Consider the following 17,141-nt stretch of genomic DNA (forward strand, 5'->3'; position numbering starts at 1 on the left):
AACAGTTGCCAGTTGAATAAACAGACCAAAAAGTATTTTCCTCCAGAATTATCTTCCTAGGCAGGGCTTCTCTGCTACTGAGACAGTTGTCACTCATAGCTCTAAACCAAGCAGAAGACATACGTGATGGAATGATTCCAGAAGACACAGACAGGCTTTGTTCTCTCCTCTGTTTCCAGCATGGTGTACTCCACTATGATGGGCTTTTCCACCAGATTGGGAGGAAACTCCCCGTCACTGTGAATGGCTGTGCTCACCACAGGTGTGTTAATAATTGGGCGATTTGGCAATCTGCACAAGGAGAAAAATTGCACAGTGATCGAAACATGAAAATGCAAAGCGCTGACTCGCCAGGTTCTCCAAATAAAAGGTTTCCAGTCACTTCCACTCAGAAAGAAAAGTAGATGCACCATCAGCCTTCCACACAGACCAAAAGCTGCTGGCACTTCTGACATGGTTATTCTCCTACAGTGTGCCAGAAGAGGACAAGAGACAGTACTGCGGTGACAACTGCAGCACTGATGACATTACACTGACATGACGGACAGTATAAAAGCAGCTCTGTCTCCTCCACACACTCAGAGGAAGTAGAAGAAGGGATCTGTACAATTCACAAACAGGTCTGAAGTTTACCTCAGGCTCCTTCGGTCAGGATCGTAGTTTTCAGGCAGGAGGTGCCCCAGGGATCGGTATATAATGACCATGGCAACAGTATGATGTGTTGAGTCCTCTGGATGTCGCTTCTTTCTCTTTGCAAAAGCACTTTCAGGGCTGAACGCACCACTGTTTAACTTAGAGGATATTTTTTGATTTGAAGGCTTCATTGTAGGCACTGCTATGGAATTAACACAAATATTACATTCTTTTCACACAGCTTCAGAGCTACCATTTAAACTGGTAATTTTGCTTTGCAAAGATAGAGAGATGTTACTGTTGTTATAACTCTAGGCTCAGCATGCTCTTAATGTTATATTTGACATTTTTCATAAAATTTTAGCACATTTCATAGTTATATAGCTGATAATCAACCACTGAACCACAAAAAACCATTTAGTCTAGCTAGAAAATAAGCAATTTCTAAGCTAAGAGATTCATAAGTGTATAAATACCCCATGCATAACTTAAGGAGAACATTAAAACAGTATGCATGCTATTAAATTGCATGTACCTTTATATATGGTAGAACCAGTGTTATGAACACACCAACTAGTCACATAGGATTTCTCCCTGCTAATTCTGTCATATAATGAGCTTTAAGTTTTGACAGTATCTTTTAAAAGTCACATTTCCTTTTTTCTTACAGAAAAGATACAAGTCATACAAACAGATGCCCTGTTTATGAGCAAAAAGTCATAAAGCTGTATGAGCTTATCATGTATTATTTTCACAAGTGTTACTATTTCCCCACGCAGAGGATATTTAGACATAGTATGTGTATTGCACTTTGAGTTACTCTCTCTCTCTTCTCTTGCCCAAGGAAACTTGTGGTGCTTCTCAGCAATATCAAGGTACTTCAGAGACACTGGGAAGCAGGTACCTCCCCACATATTTTCCCTAATCAGCCAGCTTAAGACTTTTTCTTTGCTGTCTAGTTCTGATAATGTCTCTGCTCCCAGATTTGGATTCTCCATCTCTCACACCACCTCCCTCCATCTCTGCAGTGACTGGAGGAAGGCAGCTGTGGGCCTACAGGCTCTGGGCAGCCATCCCATCCTATCCTGGTGGGAACAGAGGCAGAGCATTTCTCCCACTTTGACAGGGCTGTTGGAGGGGCTGCAAGCGAGACCTGACAGACAGGTACAGCCAGTTACACAGCCCCCCGTGCTCCCATTGCTGCCGGCAAGCAAAATGCCTCACAAGTATGCACAGCTGCTCCATCCCTAAATAATGTTTGCTTGTGCAGACGGTCACCCTGCTCTCACCCCAGCACCACTCTGCTTTGTGAGGATCAATCATGCTCCTTGGGAGCGAGTTATAATTGCTCTCCGAATGGCAGCAGAAGAGTTTTACCTTTCCTGTCTGAAGGTCTGAACAAAGTATCAGGGAAGACAACAGATGACTCCAGATCTTTTGGGTAATCTTCTTTAATCTCATGAAATCGTGGTATTCTAGCTCCCGTGAAATTAGACTTGTCAAAGATGTCAACAGCAATAACTGGGGGGAGAGGAAAAGTTTCCCATCAAATTAACTTCAATGGTTTCAAATATGATATTGCAACACAGTGAAACATGATTAAAAGGTTAAAATATCTGCACAATGCAGATAAGAAATTTAACCCCAAAATACAAAGTAAAATTTAATTTCTTTCAATTAATACCTTATATGACAACTAAAAGCTTATGTGTCAGCACTATGTTACATTTATCAAATTATACATGTATTTCACAGTGGAAAGGAATTCACAAGACAGTATCTCATACTAGAAGAACACTACTGCAAGCATTGGAAATAAAGAATCATAGAATTGCTTAGGTTGGAAAAGACCTCTAAGATCATGGAGTCCAGCTGTTAACCCAGCACTGCCAAGTTCAGCACTAAACCATTTCCCTAAGGGCCAGATCTACATGTCTTTTAAATATTTCCAGGGATGGTGAATTCTCTGGGCAGCCTGTTTCAATGGCTGACCACCCTTTCAGTGAAGAAATTTTTCCTAATATCCATCTCTAGCTAGATCACTTAGCTAGTACTTCTCCAGCAGCAGCTGACTTTGTGGTTTCACGAGGGCCTTTTCCTGGCTGCTGTTCAGTGCATGTTCCTGCTCCACAGAGCGTCTCCGTGTGCTGCTGGCTTGCTCCAGCGTGTGCTGCATGTTCCAATTTTAGTCTTGCTTCTTAATAGGAAGACTAAACCTGCTGCTTCAAAAGCATAGTTCTTCTACATTGGTTATAGTGTAAAGTCAGCTAAGCAAAGAAAATAACCTGTACTTTACCTGGGATTACTCCTTAGTCCTCCAGTTCTCCTTCCCTCACACCAGCAATTTCTCCCTAGCTCACCTCATCATCTCTGCCTGTTGTCTAAGTGCCAAAATATTTAAAAGCAGCTGAGTTGGCTTTAACTTTCCCATTTAAGAGAAGTCACTGAGTGCCAATTTACATGTTCTAATGAAAGTGAAAAGCTGCAAATCCTGGGGGTAACCTTACACCAAAAGCTGTGATCCACTGCAAGTTTCTATATGAAGAAATATCCAAGTTAAGATCTGCAAATTCCCATTCCTTTACCAGTCTCTAAATAACTCCCAGATGAGACATTAGGAAACTCTATTAACACCATGTTCACCTGGAAAAACTGTTCAAAAGAAAACAGACCCTTTTCAGGCCAGAGTTGCCTCACCCCTCCCAAGCTCACACCTTTTTACACAGAAAGAACTGATCAATAAAAAATCATGATTTACAGCCTGCAAGAAATTCTGGGGTTTGTTTTCATCTCAGTTCAGGTGGGTTAAAATGCTGAGCATACTTTTTTTTTTTGAGTGTGAAGATAAAAATATTTTGATTCTCATAGTCCCAAATCAAAATGTATTTCAGTTTTGGTTTATTAAGCAGAAATCAAAATGTTTCAGTTTGGCTTAGTTCAACAATAGTCTGTCCCCCCCAGAGTTGATGCAGGACATTACAACCTTTGTAGCTTTACTGTCTCGTGCCTTTGGTTTTATGCTGCTGTGACTGTGGAACGTGAAGCATCCTCAGGACAAGGTTTGTAGGCAATGGGTGTAGCTGGGAAAATAAGACAAACTTTTGGGCACATAAGCCCTTCTCCAGGCCTGAAATAAAAGCAACAGCTTGAAAAGCTAAATATGAGTTCAGGCTGATAATAATTTAGAGCACCTCTGAAAGAAAAACTGAAAGAGCAATGCTGCTTGGGAGCAACCTCTGAAGGTCACCCAGCTCTATCTCACCTCCTGCTCAAAGCAGGACTATCACCAACACCTGATCAGCTCAGATTGTTGGTACTCAGGAAGAAAATTAAATAGAGGGGGCAGGGGATGAAATGAGAGAAGAGGCTGACCCGGCTGTGGTTGCTGTGCTTCACTCACACATGTACAGCAGGGACATCTATGGAATACATCACAGTTCTACAAGTGCTATTTGCTTCTCAGAGGAGACATTCCCTGTGAAAAGTGCCAAAGGTGTCTTGGTATGCCTGATGTTTCTTTCTCAGTTTAGACACATTCTGGATATTTTGGATCCCAAGGATTTTGCTCTGATTATGGGTTTTGCAAGACTGGGAGGGTAGTTGAACGCCTGGATGGGTGATTCCAAGAAAATACCTTTCAGCACAGGAATTTCTACAGAAGATGGCTTTTTGGATCCATTCCAGGCTAGGAAGGCATGTGAAAAGAGCTCTAAGATCGAGTCCACCCTTTGACTGATCATCATACTGTCAACTAGTCCACAGCACTAAATGCCTTGTCCAGCCATTTCTTGAGCACTCCAGGGATGGTGACTCCACTACCTCCCTGTGCAGTCCATTCCTATGCTAATCACATCAATAATATGCCATGTGATCAATAGTTGGGTTGTTTATTTTGTCCTGCAGTAATTCTTCAGGTGGAGGTGGTGCAGTTTTTTCAAAAACTTGATTTACTACATTCAACTATACTATTTAGTCCCAAAAGGCATTCCCTTTACATACAAATTTAGTATTTCCTACTATCTCTACACTACTGTGACTCCAACAAATGCAACATGGAGCATGGAGGGAATATGGCCCAGAGGGAAAATAGAGCAGGCACCTCCCAGGAGGCCCCCATGGCAACGGAGAGATATGGATCAAGTCTCAATGAACTTGAAACGAATGCAATGATTTCTCTCAGTGGGTACTACAAAACAAATAACTAGCATCTCTATTCAGCACACTTTTAAAACTAATACAAAATGGCAGTTTTCAGCTGAGATACTCACTTATATTAGTGGCAACAATTACAAAAGGTCTCAGGTAGGTTTTCTTCATGTTCTGGGCCACGTTGTTGAAATATTCCTCATAGTGCCTGAGCAGGTGAGCGGTGCCACCCTCCGTTCGCTGAATTTGCTCCCAGTGCTCCTTGTTGCTGCGGTCCAGTAAAGCACTGCCCACTTTGATAATATTCTAAGAAATAAAGTACAAGCCTAAATTATGAAGCAAACAAAGTGCTGGGTTTCAAGTGAGGAATACTGAAACTGATTGACATTACTGCCTTAGGTGAGCGTATAGTGAAATATTTCAATGCAGGCATGTTTTACTGCAGCCATATGAAAATATGCACACCAGTTACTCACCCTCAGGTTTTTTTGTTACTTAAGCAAATCCCTCCAAACTTTTTATAACCAAAGTAAGCCAAAATTGGAGGCTGTAAGAGAACTGCCTACTTTCCCCTTAATGACAGGAAATCTAGTAAGAAAATGCAGAAGGAAAACCTAACCATGTTTTCTTTGTCTCAGAGAGATAAGAAACACAAAAAGCACAGCTTTTAGTAGGTACACTGAAGAACTCCCCCAGAGAAATCAAAATAATGTTTTTTTCCAAAAAACAAAAGAAAGCCAGAGATAGCAATATCACTTTCTCTTTTATTTTAATTTTTTCTTTTACTCTGTTGTTTCCTGGATAACAAAGACAACTTATATGGTGAAAAATTACAAAAGTATTAACTTTCACAGACAAATTTGAAAATACATAGGAAAACTTAAATCATGTTACTGTCTCCCCATTTTTATGTTGCTTACAAATGATATCAAAAAGTAAGTTTTTTCTGAGGACCTCCCCCTTCTGCCCTTTCTTAGAAGAATATGCAAAGAGACCCTCAGGCTGAATGAGGCTAAAAGAGACTGCCAGTATGACACCTTAACCTAGGGTGAGAAGCATGACATGGTTCCCAGGAATGCGGGAGACACATGCAGTACTTGGTACCAGGCCTCCTCCATGTTTGTGAATATTATTTATGTTTTTTATTATCTATTTTTCAGGCTTCTACTTCAGACTATAAAAAAATAAATTCCTCTTCCCCCTGTGCTCCTTCAGCCTAGGCTGTTACCTCCTTTTTCTCATGAGCTGTGTCCATTAGTTTTCAAATTCCTGACCTATCCTAAAATATTTAGGGAGTTCTTGAAAACATCATCTGTATGAATTTCAGTGCCAAATGCAGAGAACAATAAATTAAACCGAGGTTTCCAAAGCATTTCTTTTTTGCTTATTCTTATTTTTGTTTAACAACATATGCTGAAAATGAAGTTCCTTCTCAAGATCTGAATGGGGGAATTCATCCACTTCCTAGTCCACAAGAAAGGAAAAACAGAATCTCTCAAAATCTCAAAATCTGGTGCATCTCAAATGTAAAACATTTCAGAAGTTCTCCACTCTCTGTGGACTGTACAGCCCAAGACACAGAGGAATTTTCTCAACCACATTTCCTCCTGCTCCTATCTCCTCAGTGACATCCTCTTCTGGTGAAGCTTGCCTTGCACAGGGTCTCCAAGTTCACCCCAAAGTCTGCCTGACCCGGCTGGTCCTCATGGAGTACTGTGAACAGTGACCTGCTCACTAGTATTACCAGGTCTTTGGTAATAACTGGGCCTTTTGTGAATGCTCTGGCCAGCAGAAGCTCTCTGGCACGGATTTTAGTATGTGCCTTAAAATATCAAGATGACATGGAATGTCTTTCAATGTACCAACTCATGACTCAAGTGTTTTCAAACTGAATTAGAGGAAACCTTCAGAGTCAGTAACTGGCTCAGACTTAGTTCACTGCACATTTAAATGAACATGATCACATTAGGCATGTTTTACAATAAAACTGAATATAGTACACAAAACTATTTTAGTCAGGAATAACACATGAACTTGATTTTTTTTTCATACGGGGAATTCTGCTTTTGGCTGTTACTATGATAGTATTTATTAGAGGAGCTCTGTCCATTATATTTGTATTACATACACATACACGTGCACACACACATGAATAACCAACCTTCCATTCCAAATTGAGAAGACTGGCTTATCTGTGAAACAGATTAAGCAATTACATGATATTTGCTGCACCTTGGTGAAAGACAAATTTAATTATCCATTGCCACTATCTTTTAAGACAAACTGTAAGGGCTCAGCACAGTATACAGTATCTCACCTCATTGAATTCCACATCTCTTGTGGCTGCCAAGTCAAAGCCTTGCTGCTGGCTCTCATACTGGAGGACTCGGATCATCATCTGGTAAGATGTTCTCACGTCGTTGCCATACAAGCTGTGTGTGTATTTGGTGGCGTTGTGCAGCGCTCTCACGATCCGTATGGTTTTGTCCCCATCCAACTTAGTCTCATTGCGGTGTAACTTCTCATTCTGAATCAAAGACAGGAAGGATGAAAAAACTCAACGATGTATCTTTTTTTTTTTTCATTCTAGTTACAAAGACAATCATAATTTAGAGATTTTTGGCACATGGGAGTTGTTTGATCAAAATTTTGTTTGTCTTGAGAAAGGGTTGGCAACAAAACTCAAGGGCAAATGTAACCGAAAGCCAGTAAAGCACAAGGGTCCTGATGGAAAATGAGGGGGTTCAAAGACTCAGTCAAAAGATTGAGTGCAGTGACATCAAACTGGAGTCCAAATCAATGATCTTTTAAAAAATAAAGGGAAAGACAACACAGCTTACCATGATTTTTAGATCCACAAAAGTGTTGGTGGTGCAGTTGAAAAGCTCAGGAGGCAACCAGCCCTTCTCAATGTTACAATGGCGAACGGCGTTTCCTGCAGGAAACAAAGCATCAATGGCAAATAATGTTCTGAATTGTGCTGGGTAAATACTCATAGATTTCAGCTATCCTAAGCTTTCAGACTTCCTACATTTTCAAGCTTCTTAGAGCTACATATGTATTTCAATTTCCAAATCGGAGATCCCTGTCAGAGAAAAGTTAAAGACTACTAATCTTCATGAAACACTTTCCCCAGGCTTCAGAGAAAAGTCAGGCAAGCTTCCAGCTCTGCCAACTCAGCTCTCAGCCTCATTGCCCTAATGTTCTCAAGTTAATTCATTTATTTATACCAAATATGAGAAGGACTCTGCACTTCCTAAGTACTCCTGAAAACCAATCCCTGCTCAGATTTCTGTGCAATAGCCTGTATAGGAAAACCTTCTGGATAAATGCTGTCCTCATGTCAACACACGCCAGCACCTCCACATGCTGCATGTGCTAAACACTTCAGCCAACAGGCAAGTTGCCTTTTTGCCACTTGTAAACGGACTGTGAGCAGCTTACTGTTTAATGTAGCCTACTATACTTTGTACTGCTTGTCAAATAATTTTAAAATGTGATTCCTGGCTGTGGATCCGTCATTGTGAATTGCAAGTTACAGATTCAAAATTTACATTTGTGCTAGTTAATTAGCACATAACATACTGCATGTGTCTAAGGCATTTAATTACCAATATCTAAATACAAATTATAATTATTTTTACTGTATTTAATTATATTATTTCTATTCCATGATTAGATGAATACAATTAAGCCTCAGGTTCTTTGTCTGAATACTCATTATTATAAAGCTTACTTTTTTTGAATGTTCTGTAAAATTTACTTAAAACGTGCAACTTCTATAAATTCCTATAGCCTTGCCCACTAGCCTATTTTCTAGAAGAGACACCAGGGTCAAACACAAGAACAGTACAGAAAGCTTATTTTAATTCAACTTTATAGTGTTTGACAATGTAAATATTCTTCACCTTAAAAAAAAAAATCAGTTCTATCTCCTAAAATCTTCAGAACATAAGCTTGCATGACCACAAATCTTCTGCGCACCTACAGGCAGTGGCCTCCCCCCAATAATATTTGGGGCAGTCAGATAGCTATTTATAACTCACTGAGCTTAAAAAGCACTCACAGCAGAGAGTTACCAGGCTCAGAAATGAGACAGAGGTTTCATTTCCCACAGAACAGCCTTCAGAAAAGATTGAAAACTCTGTTTTCAAAAATCTGATACATGTTTTCAGGAATATGTATAAAAAAGCAGGTTGTCATTTGCCTGTTGTACAAAACAACACAACTCACATGCTTTATAAAAGGTTGTTTTTCAGCATCTCACTTATGAGTTAGAGAAAAGATGTTGGGTGAAAAAACATGAGTTCTCTCGTAACTCTTAGCTTTAGTAGCCTGCAACGCTAGTAAAGCAGTCATCACCTAAGTGATTTTCCTCACTTTGTCTTTGCCCAGAGGAGCTGTATTGCAAAAGAACATTTACAAGTCACTATAAACTAAAAGTTACATGTGCAAGAATTGCTTGAGAAACAGAAAATAGAACATTAGACTGTGCCTTTTGGAAAATAGAGATTTTCTGTTCTTCGTACATGTTTATTTGCTGCACTTTTGTATTTATTTATTGCTACTGTTCCAAATGTATTTTAACAATTCTTTGGTTTCAGCTAGGTAAACTTTTCTGCTCATGATATGCATGAGCTGTGCTGCAGTCTCTAGACCCAATAAATTAACGCCATTCCTTTTGTACACATTTTTTTCTCTCCCCCCCACCTTTAAACAGGCATGTAGATAAAGTAGTTAATGAATTACCCAGGGAACTTACCCACTGATCCTTTAGGACACGGCACAGCAGCTGGCTGGCCAAACTTGGTCTGTGGCCACCAAATACCAGCCTCGAAAGCTTTGGGACAGCCATTATAAATTACTGAAAGTAGAAAAAGAAATGATGCAATTTTTCTGACAAGACACAAATCACAACAAGAAGATGTTTCAGCTTATCTAAAGGACCTTCCTGTGATTCCTAAGCCCTTTCAGGATACCTGTCCTCTGCAGTGCCTTCCAAGCTGTAACTTATCAGCTGCTCCTTATCCAGCAGAGTGGGCAGACACGTACAGGGAGAGGAGAGCTCAGGATGATTATGGGGCTCTGGATTTTGGCTCTGTCTATCTCTGCTTGCTCCTTTATTGTGGGAAAACATTTCTCCTTCATTTCACCCACACACTGTGGTGATGGCTGCTGCAGCAGCTTTGTGCTGATCACAGGAGGAGGATGGGTGAGTGGGAGGAAAGGCAGGATGGGCAAGACAGGGAAGAAAGGCAGAGTGCACGAGGCGCACGGCACACACTCTGTGGGCAGAGGGTGCAAGGGCTCTCACCCACCTGTTCATCTGCAGCTCAGCAATTACAACACTGCACTGGCAGATGAACTCAGGTTTAAAGAGAAATTGGTATTAGTGTTTTGCCCTCCACATGTTTTGCTCACTGCTTGCTCTGCCCCAGCTTGTTATATTTCCATTTGAAGAAAATTAAAAAGATTAGAGTTTTTTTGCTTTTCCCCAGTCCCCATGAGACATATTGGCACAGAATTAAGAGGAGGGGGGTACGCTTAGGCTGCTGCAGCTCCCATTGCCTCTGCTGAAGCCATCCTTCTGGGTTCACATGCACCTCACAATACAGCTGCACGGCCACCATTGTGTCCCCCCACTTGCCCACTGTCAGAAGCTCTGATGCTGCAGCTGCAGCCCAGCTGATCAGCAGCACATGCTGGACAGGAGGTACCTTCGCAGCCCCTCACGGTGACTTCTGCAAAGGGGTTGTCGCAGCGGTTGCACTGCCGCCCTATGACACCAGGTTTGCAAGGACACTGTCCTGTCTCCATGTCACAGGCACGCGTGTGGGAGCCAGACGGGAAGCAGTCGCAGGGGTAGCAGGTGTCACTGTTCTGGGGCCTGTAGTAATTTGCCTAGAAAAAACACAATGATAGACACAAGGTATTTGACTTACATTCCAAATTATCAATGTTTCCGAAATCCTGCTCTAACAGCATGTGCATCATAAAAGGGCAAATTTTGCAAAGTACAGATAGAAATGACATTACTACTATCTGGGCAGTGTGCTGTGTTAGCCCAGGTAAGCCAGAGAGGCAGAGCGGAGTGCTGGGGCTGCCCTGTGTCATAGAGACCCCAGGTTTGCACTGCCATTTGCAGTGGGGGCAGAGGGCCCACGTTATTTCTTGAGCACTTGCTGCCAGTGCCCACTAAACATATTCTTGAAGGATTTACAGTTTTCTCTGCTTTGCAATTCCACTCCTATATGGCATGAACAAGCCAGTAAGGAAGGTTCTTGCACTGTCCATTTGTGTTTCACGTAGAGGGTGTAGAGGAAGCAATGATCACGTATTCAAATTGCATCTGTACATGCTTTTGATCTGAGGCACTACATGATTGCACAAGAGCATGGAGCTGGCACCCCACTGACTCCATTTAATGCAACAGTTGCTGTGTATCCTGCTGGCATTTTGGAAAGGAGCAGGGGGCTAGATTCACAGCCACTAGTCTGCACAGGCCCAGCTCCTCTGATGTCATTCAAGCCTATTGTAAAACCTATTGTGAGAAGTCCTTTGTAAAACCTCCAGGACAGAGGCGCCTCCACTCCCATGTCCCCCATCTGTCCCTGACTGTCCACGGAAATTCCCTTTTAAACTCGTCAGAGGTGGCACTGAGGAAAGCATTTAGCCTTTCGTATTCTTTACTTCTCTCCAGCTGCTAGGCCTTTGGCTGGCCATTGCACAGGGGGGAGCTTCACCCAGCTGCCCTGAGCTGTTTCATGACTATTATTCACTTGTGATACACAAAATACCACTGGCACTCCTCTGCACCCCTGTCTGATCTCACCCGATAAACAGGGCTGCACTTCAGAGATCAGAGCCAGGCTTTCATCCTCTCAGTTCGGTTTTCCAAACACAAACAAGATAAGAGCTTCACGCTATGATTTTGAGAAGGGTGGTGCCAGCAAAATGTTTTGGGTAATGATTAACTCCACAGTGCACACACACACATATATATATATGATACAAAGCACAACTGTGTGTACTTTGTCTCAGATACTCACCTGTAGTTATTAGCGGTACAGTTACTTTTTAAACTAAAGAAATTTTGACTTAAGGCTGGTTTCTTTTGCTTACCTTGCAGTGGCATTCTCCATTGGTCTTATTGCAATCAGAATCAAACCCTTTACTGGTCTCACAATTACATGGGCCACAGATGGGATTTCCCCACCAACCTCTGGGACAAGGCAGGTCAATCCTACAAAAGAAAATCAAATTGAAAGTTATTTTAAGTTTCCTTTCAAAACACATGAATAAAAAAGAACTTAGGGCCAAATCTGCACTCAACTTCATCAGCTTATGTAGACTAATGTATCTCAGCCAACAATCAATACATATATAAATGCATATACACTGTAATACAAGAAAATTTAGAATATCAGTGCTATGAAACCCTAGAGGGAACATTTCTCTAAATATTTACAAGTGCAGGTGGCACTGAGCATGTGCATGGTTTACCTACCACCACAAACTGCCCTGGGATACAGCTGCCCAACATTTTATATTCCACTCCCCATCCCCACAGATTCCTGCCCCAGTCCCGCTGTGGGTGGCAGGGCTTCTTGTCCAGCCTACAGGGACACCAGCTCAGGTGCAAAGCTGGCTGCAAGCTCACCTTATAAAGAAAAGCCACTACTTTCAGCCAACCTGGCTTTCTCAGACAGCTCACTGCAGGGTCTGAAAAGCCCTGATCTGCCACAGGGGAGGTAGAGGACACATGTGGCTGGGGACATGGAAGAGGGAAGGGTGGCAGCTTTGATCCAGACTATGAATCAAAATCTGTGATTCCAACTATGAGTGCAGCAGCACAGCTCGTTGAAAGTTATGCAGCAAGCCAAAAGCCACCCCAGCCAAAGGATAACCCTCATTTTCACTGGTACTGTTTATTCTGGGTAAGCTTCTGAGCTGGTTATCCCATAGATGCCCCAACACTAGTGCTGGCAAGAGACCTCCAGAAAGGGCCAGAGGCAATGACCTGGGTCTCTAATAGCTGGAAGTCTTTGTCAAGCAGTAGCCTAAATGACAACACTGCTGAGACTGTGATCAGTGTAATACACAAGAAATTCCCTTCCTGCTCATTTTAGGAAAGAAAAGCTATTTCCCATCTGTTTTGAAGACCACTACCAATTTTGTTTACAGTAATTACCAGGTTTGTACTTCTATGCTTTAGAATATGAAAACCACACTGCTGTACTTGACATGATGTCAGCGGATAATGACAGGGGACAATGTCTCTGTGTCTCTAATTCAGAGGAATGAAAGACAAATCTGGCAACCGCAAGGCCAACATTTGCAAGCCCATACAACAAAAGGCAGAGGAAGAAGCCTGCAGTTTTCAAAGTGAAGGAAACATCACATGAGCTATTCCTAAACGGGCAGACAAATGCACTTCATTTGCATATCATGAATGGCCCATATTACAGTGAATCAAAGTGCCGCCTCTGGGATAAGGCTGGTTGCTGAATGCTTATCTGAGGCCAGGAAGCGGCTGACGAGGGAATCAGCACGTTTCTCCAACAAAGCAACAGACATAGGCTCCCAGACTGTCCAGAGGAGATGGCTTTTTGCCAGTCCAGGGACTGGACCCAAACTGCAAAGCGATTTTATCTGGCTACGGGCCACCAAACTGGGTGCATTGCTCTATGTGCTGGGGGAGCTGCAGGAGAGATGCAGAGCAAACTCGGGCCAGGTCCACCACAAGGCACAGGTGAGATGCAGTGCTGTGTAACACAACACAACTGGTTGAGTCCCTGAGCTGCTGACGAAGAAAAGTGGCTCCTGAGTAATATGGAAGTTTGTCTGGTTTCTGGGAGGAGCTCAGGAATGCCAAAAGGCAGGGAGCCTGCAAATACCATCCACTACGAACACTCAAATGGTAACAGGAAAGTTTACCAAAGTGGAAAAGGAAGTGAGAAGACTGCTGCCTCAGAAGAAGAGCTACCCGGAAGGATCAAGAAACCAAGAACAAAATAATTCTCTTACTTGCTTTCACAGTACTGTCCGTAGTAGCTTTGTCCACATTCACAAGTGTAGCCATGGGATGAGCTGGGTTTGTGCACACATGTGGAGACATGCTCACATGGGTTCAAGTTACATACATCAACACAGTCTCTCCCAAAGTACCCTGGGGAGACAAGGTCATAAAATTAGATCAACCATTGTAATTTACAATTTGCATGTCTCCAAAAGACTGCCTACAATAATCAGTAGATTCCCCCTAAGATACTGTCAGAAATAAGGTACTCTTTTCCTTCTCAAAATGGGAAAATAGTACAGCCAAAATGATAATGGGCCATTCTTTTTGACAGTCTGTTACCATGCTTGAGGCACCCTTGTGCCTTTGGTTCCCAGTTTTATATTCAGGGCATGTGCTACAAATAGTTTTGTATTCTTTTGCTGCGTGTATGGGAGGTGACTGTGCTGGGTACTGACAGCATGTGCTGGCTCCACGCACCAAAACAGAGAAAACATTCAAAGTATCTTGATTAGGATGCAGAGTGAGAGACTGAAATTTAACAGCAGAAAAGGCTGGGAAAGAAAATGAAAAGTAAAAAAAAAAAACAGAGAAAAGAAAAGGGGAGGTGCACAGGAGTCCTTTGGACCAGAGATTGTCTTTTTGTTTGGTGGATACGTTGCCTAGATCCTTAGCCCATGACTGCAGTTTCAAGGTGCTATGGGTAAGAGTGAGAAAGATAATACTGAGTGGAAAAGGAAGAATCAGAAGATGAACACTTTACAGGCATGCTTCTGCTGCTGCACTGCTTCTGATGAGTGCACGAAGGTGTGATCCATCTCCTGGATGAGTGCATGGGATGGTCACCAGGTTACCTGGGTCGCAGACACAGGAGTAGCTGTCCCAGTCATCACTGCAGTAGCTGTGCTGGGGACACGGGTTGGAATCACAAGGGTTATCCACCTCACAACCCTCCTTTACGTTGATCTTGGTAGCCTGTTTCATGTTGAGTGTCGCTATATTTGTAGATGTCTCTCCCATTCTTACTCCCTGGCGACAAAAGACAATTATTTTTAAATTAGAGTCTTCATTCAGAGTACAGTACTATGTGTTTCACTACTCCCTTTAATTGATGAGGCTACTTTTAAAGAAACATCATCTGATGAGTCAAATCAGACTCTTTTTCAGATGTTTTTCCCCTGTACGATCAGATTTGTACCTCGGAAAGTGGGTAGACTTTACTATTTTAATTCTTAGATTATGAAGGAAACAGAAATGTTTGAGCATGGATGAAAAAGAAACCCCCACATTTTCACCTGGGTATTTTCTCACAAGTTCAAAATCTATTGCTACACTTTTCATTTCATACCTGCATACATCCATAAAATCCCTGCTGAACAGAGACTTGGTCTCCAGATACACCTCCCACAATGATGCTTTTCATTTTCAGTCCAGGTAGTTGATTTCCAATCTGTACAGTGCTCTGTTGAGGAAAAGGACAGACAATTAGAAGCACTATCACCCTCTGTTACACAGCCAGCCTGCTTTCTGTAGTGATGGAGTCAAGCAATAGCTGACAGTAGATTACAGAAAAACTAAAAAAGCAGTAAGGAACCAGGCATTGGAACGTGTCTTTTTCAAGACTTCTTCATAAGATATCTTATCATTAGGCTTAATAAATTAATATTATTCATTAGACACAAATCACCACAGAAAATGTCTCACAGCATATGTCCAGGTCCTTTATCCTACTTTCTCCTAAAAACATTTCTGCAGTGCTTAGCTGGAAAGTTATGATGCTGCCTTACCTGGTACATCCCGTAGTCCAAGGACATGACAGCGAGGTACTTGAGATCTTTACCATCTTTAGCACTCTTCAGCTCTATCAGTAAATGATGCCACTCCCCATCACTGACTCGTGACTGGCTCATCGTCAAACTAGCAACCTGGCTCAGGCCACTGTACACTTCAAACTGCACGTAGTTGTTCAGTATCTGTTGGGGAAAAAAAAAAAGTCTTTTGCATTGGATTGGATGCTTTGGAAGGAGAGGGCACGATAATAACATTTCCTAAGACAACCCAAAAAGGAAAAAAAGTCCAAAGAGTAAAGACAAAACGAATGCTTGCAAGAACTCCCAGTGTAACTTTGGACATTCAGACTCCAACTTACCTTATGGACAAAAAAACCCCAAAACAATAGATACATTTTTTGCATCTATATTAAGGCGTACTACTACCTCCGGTTAAAAAAAATAATCTTAAACCGATGAATATGATTTTTATGATATTTTGATCATTCATCTTTTGATCTTTGTAAACCACTAAAGTAATAATATGTTTTTATTGATGTGCATTCAGCTGTGTGCATGAAGCTATGTAGTTCATCTGGTCATATCCACTGATGGGGGAGAATGAATTCTTTTCTAACCGAAGGCAGCCACATTTTTACCTGAATGTTGATCTTGGATGCAGCCCCAGCATTGGCTTGCATTAGCATGCCATTGACTTTCCGAGTTCTGAACATCAGCCCAATGTACCACGGCACAGAGATGGTAATGTCAAGGTCACTCCAAATGATAATGCTTTCACCACTGAAACGCTGAGGAGAAGGCATTGCTGTAGATCAAAATACAGAAGAGAAACAGTTGATATCCTTCAGGACAAAGGTTAAGAAGAAAAATGATTGTCTGTTGCAGTGATAACACAAGGTAGCTAGTCCCTCTTCCACTGAGCTATATTTAATCTACTATGGATTAAGAGCCAGTCTAGGGGAGTTACTGTGAAGCAGTTGATAATACTGGAAATTCACAACCTTCCCTTGTTGTGGGGTAGGCATCTTGCCTGTGCTGAAAGGCAGCACCTCCACGCTGCTATGGCATTACCAAGGTGAGAGCTGTTCCTAGAAAGGTAAACTCAAGATCTCTGCTGATACAATTCTGCTGATGAGTGGGTGGACAGAGCAGGAAGTATGAAGGCAACAGTTGCCGCAGATATTTTCAACATACCCTTGATTACCTTCTTCTAATTAACAGATTAAACACAGGAAAAGGCTGAGATGCAACAGGAAATATGAATTAATTACGAATACTCCAGGGCCTGATTATTTAGCCGTCCCTGCTACATAGCCCTTTCACAGCGAGAAAGCTTGTGTGGAATTGCCTAAATCATCTGCCTTAAATATCTCGAGCTGATGGCTGAAGAGTTGCCCTCCTCTCTAACCTTGCAAGAACACAGCTCCTACAGGGAGACACTGATGACAGCCTTCAATGGAAAGTACTTTGCTGATGGAAAATCGGGGAACACCCACCCATTGGACTTTTAAAGTTGTTACCTTAGGTAACAGGAGCTACAGTACCATGGATTA

The 17,141-nt window shown here is 42.0% G+C and overlaps 1 protein-coding gene across 5 annotated transcripts in view; it reads right to left on the reverse strand.

The window, feature by feature from the left end:
• CELSR1 (cadherin EGF LAG seven-pass G-type receptor 1) overlaps positions 1–17,141 on the reverse strand; it is a 167,923-nt gene that overhangs the window by 26,145 nt on the left and 124,637 nt on the right. For 3 of the 5 annotated variants that reach the window (XM_032688465.1, XM_032688461.1, XM_032688462.1), the window contains exons 9-22: positions 16,227–16,393; positions 15,586–15,771; positions 15,147–15,260; positions 14,653–14,827; positions 13,807–13,948; positions 11,902–12,022; positions 10,497–10,680; positions 9,542–9,643; positions 7,620–7,714; positions 7,097–7,306; positions 4,902–5,085; positions 2,011–2,154; positions 634–835; positions 124–291 (exon numbers count right to left, since the gene is read on the reverse strand). In XM_032688465.1, the coding sequence (XP_032544356.1) occupies positions 124–291; positions 634–835; positions 2,011–2,154; positions 4,902–5,085; positions 7,097–7,306; positions 7,620–7,714; positions 9,542–9,643; positions 10,497–10,680; positions 11,902–12,022; positions 13,807–13,948; positions 14,653–14,827; positions 15,147–15,260; positions 15,586–15,771; positions 16,227–16,393 (2,194 nt within the window). The remainder of the gene's footprint in view (positions 1–123; positions 292–633; positions 836–2,010; positions 2,155–4,901; positions 5,086–7,096; positions 7,307–7,619; positions 7,715–9,541; positions 9,644–10,496; positions 10,681–11,901; positions 12,023–13,806; positions 13,949–14,652; positions 14,828–15,146; positions 15,261–15,585; positions 15,772–16,226; positions 16,394–17,141) is intronic. The other 2 variants (XM_032688463.1, XM_032688460.1) reach the window with 1 other exon arrangement.

Source organism: Chiroxiphia lanceolata, chromosome 5, assembly GCF_009829145.1.
Source record: "Chiroxiphia lanceolata isolate bChiLan1 chromosome 5, bChiLan1.pri, whole genome shotgun sequence".
In the NCBI taxonomy this organism is placed as follows: domain Eukaryota; kingdom Metazoa; phylum Chordata; class Aves; order Passeriformes; family Pipridae; genus Chiroxiphia; species Chiroxiphia lanceolata.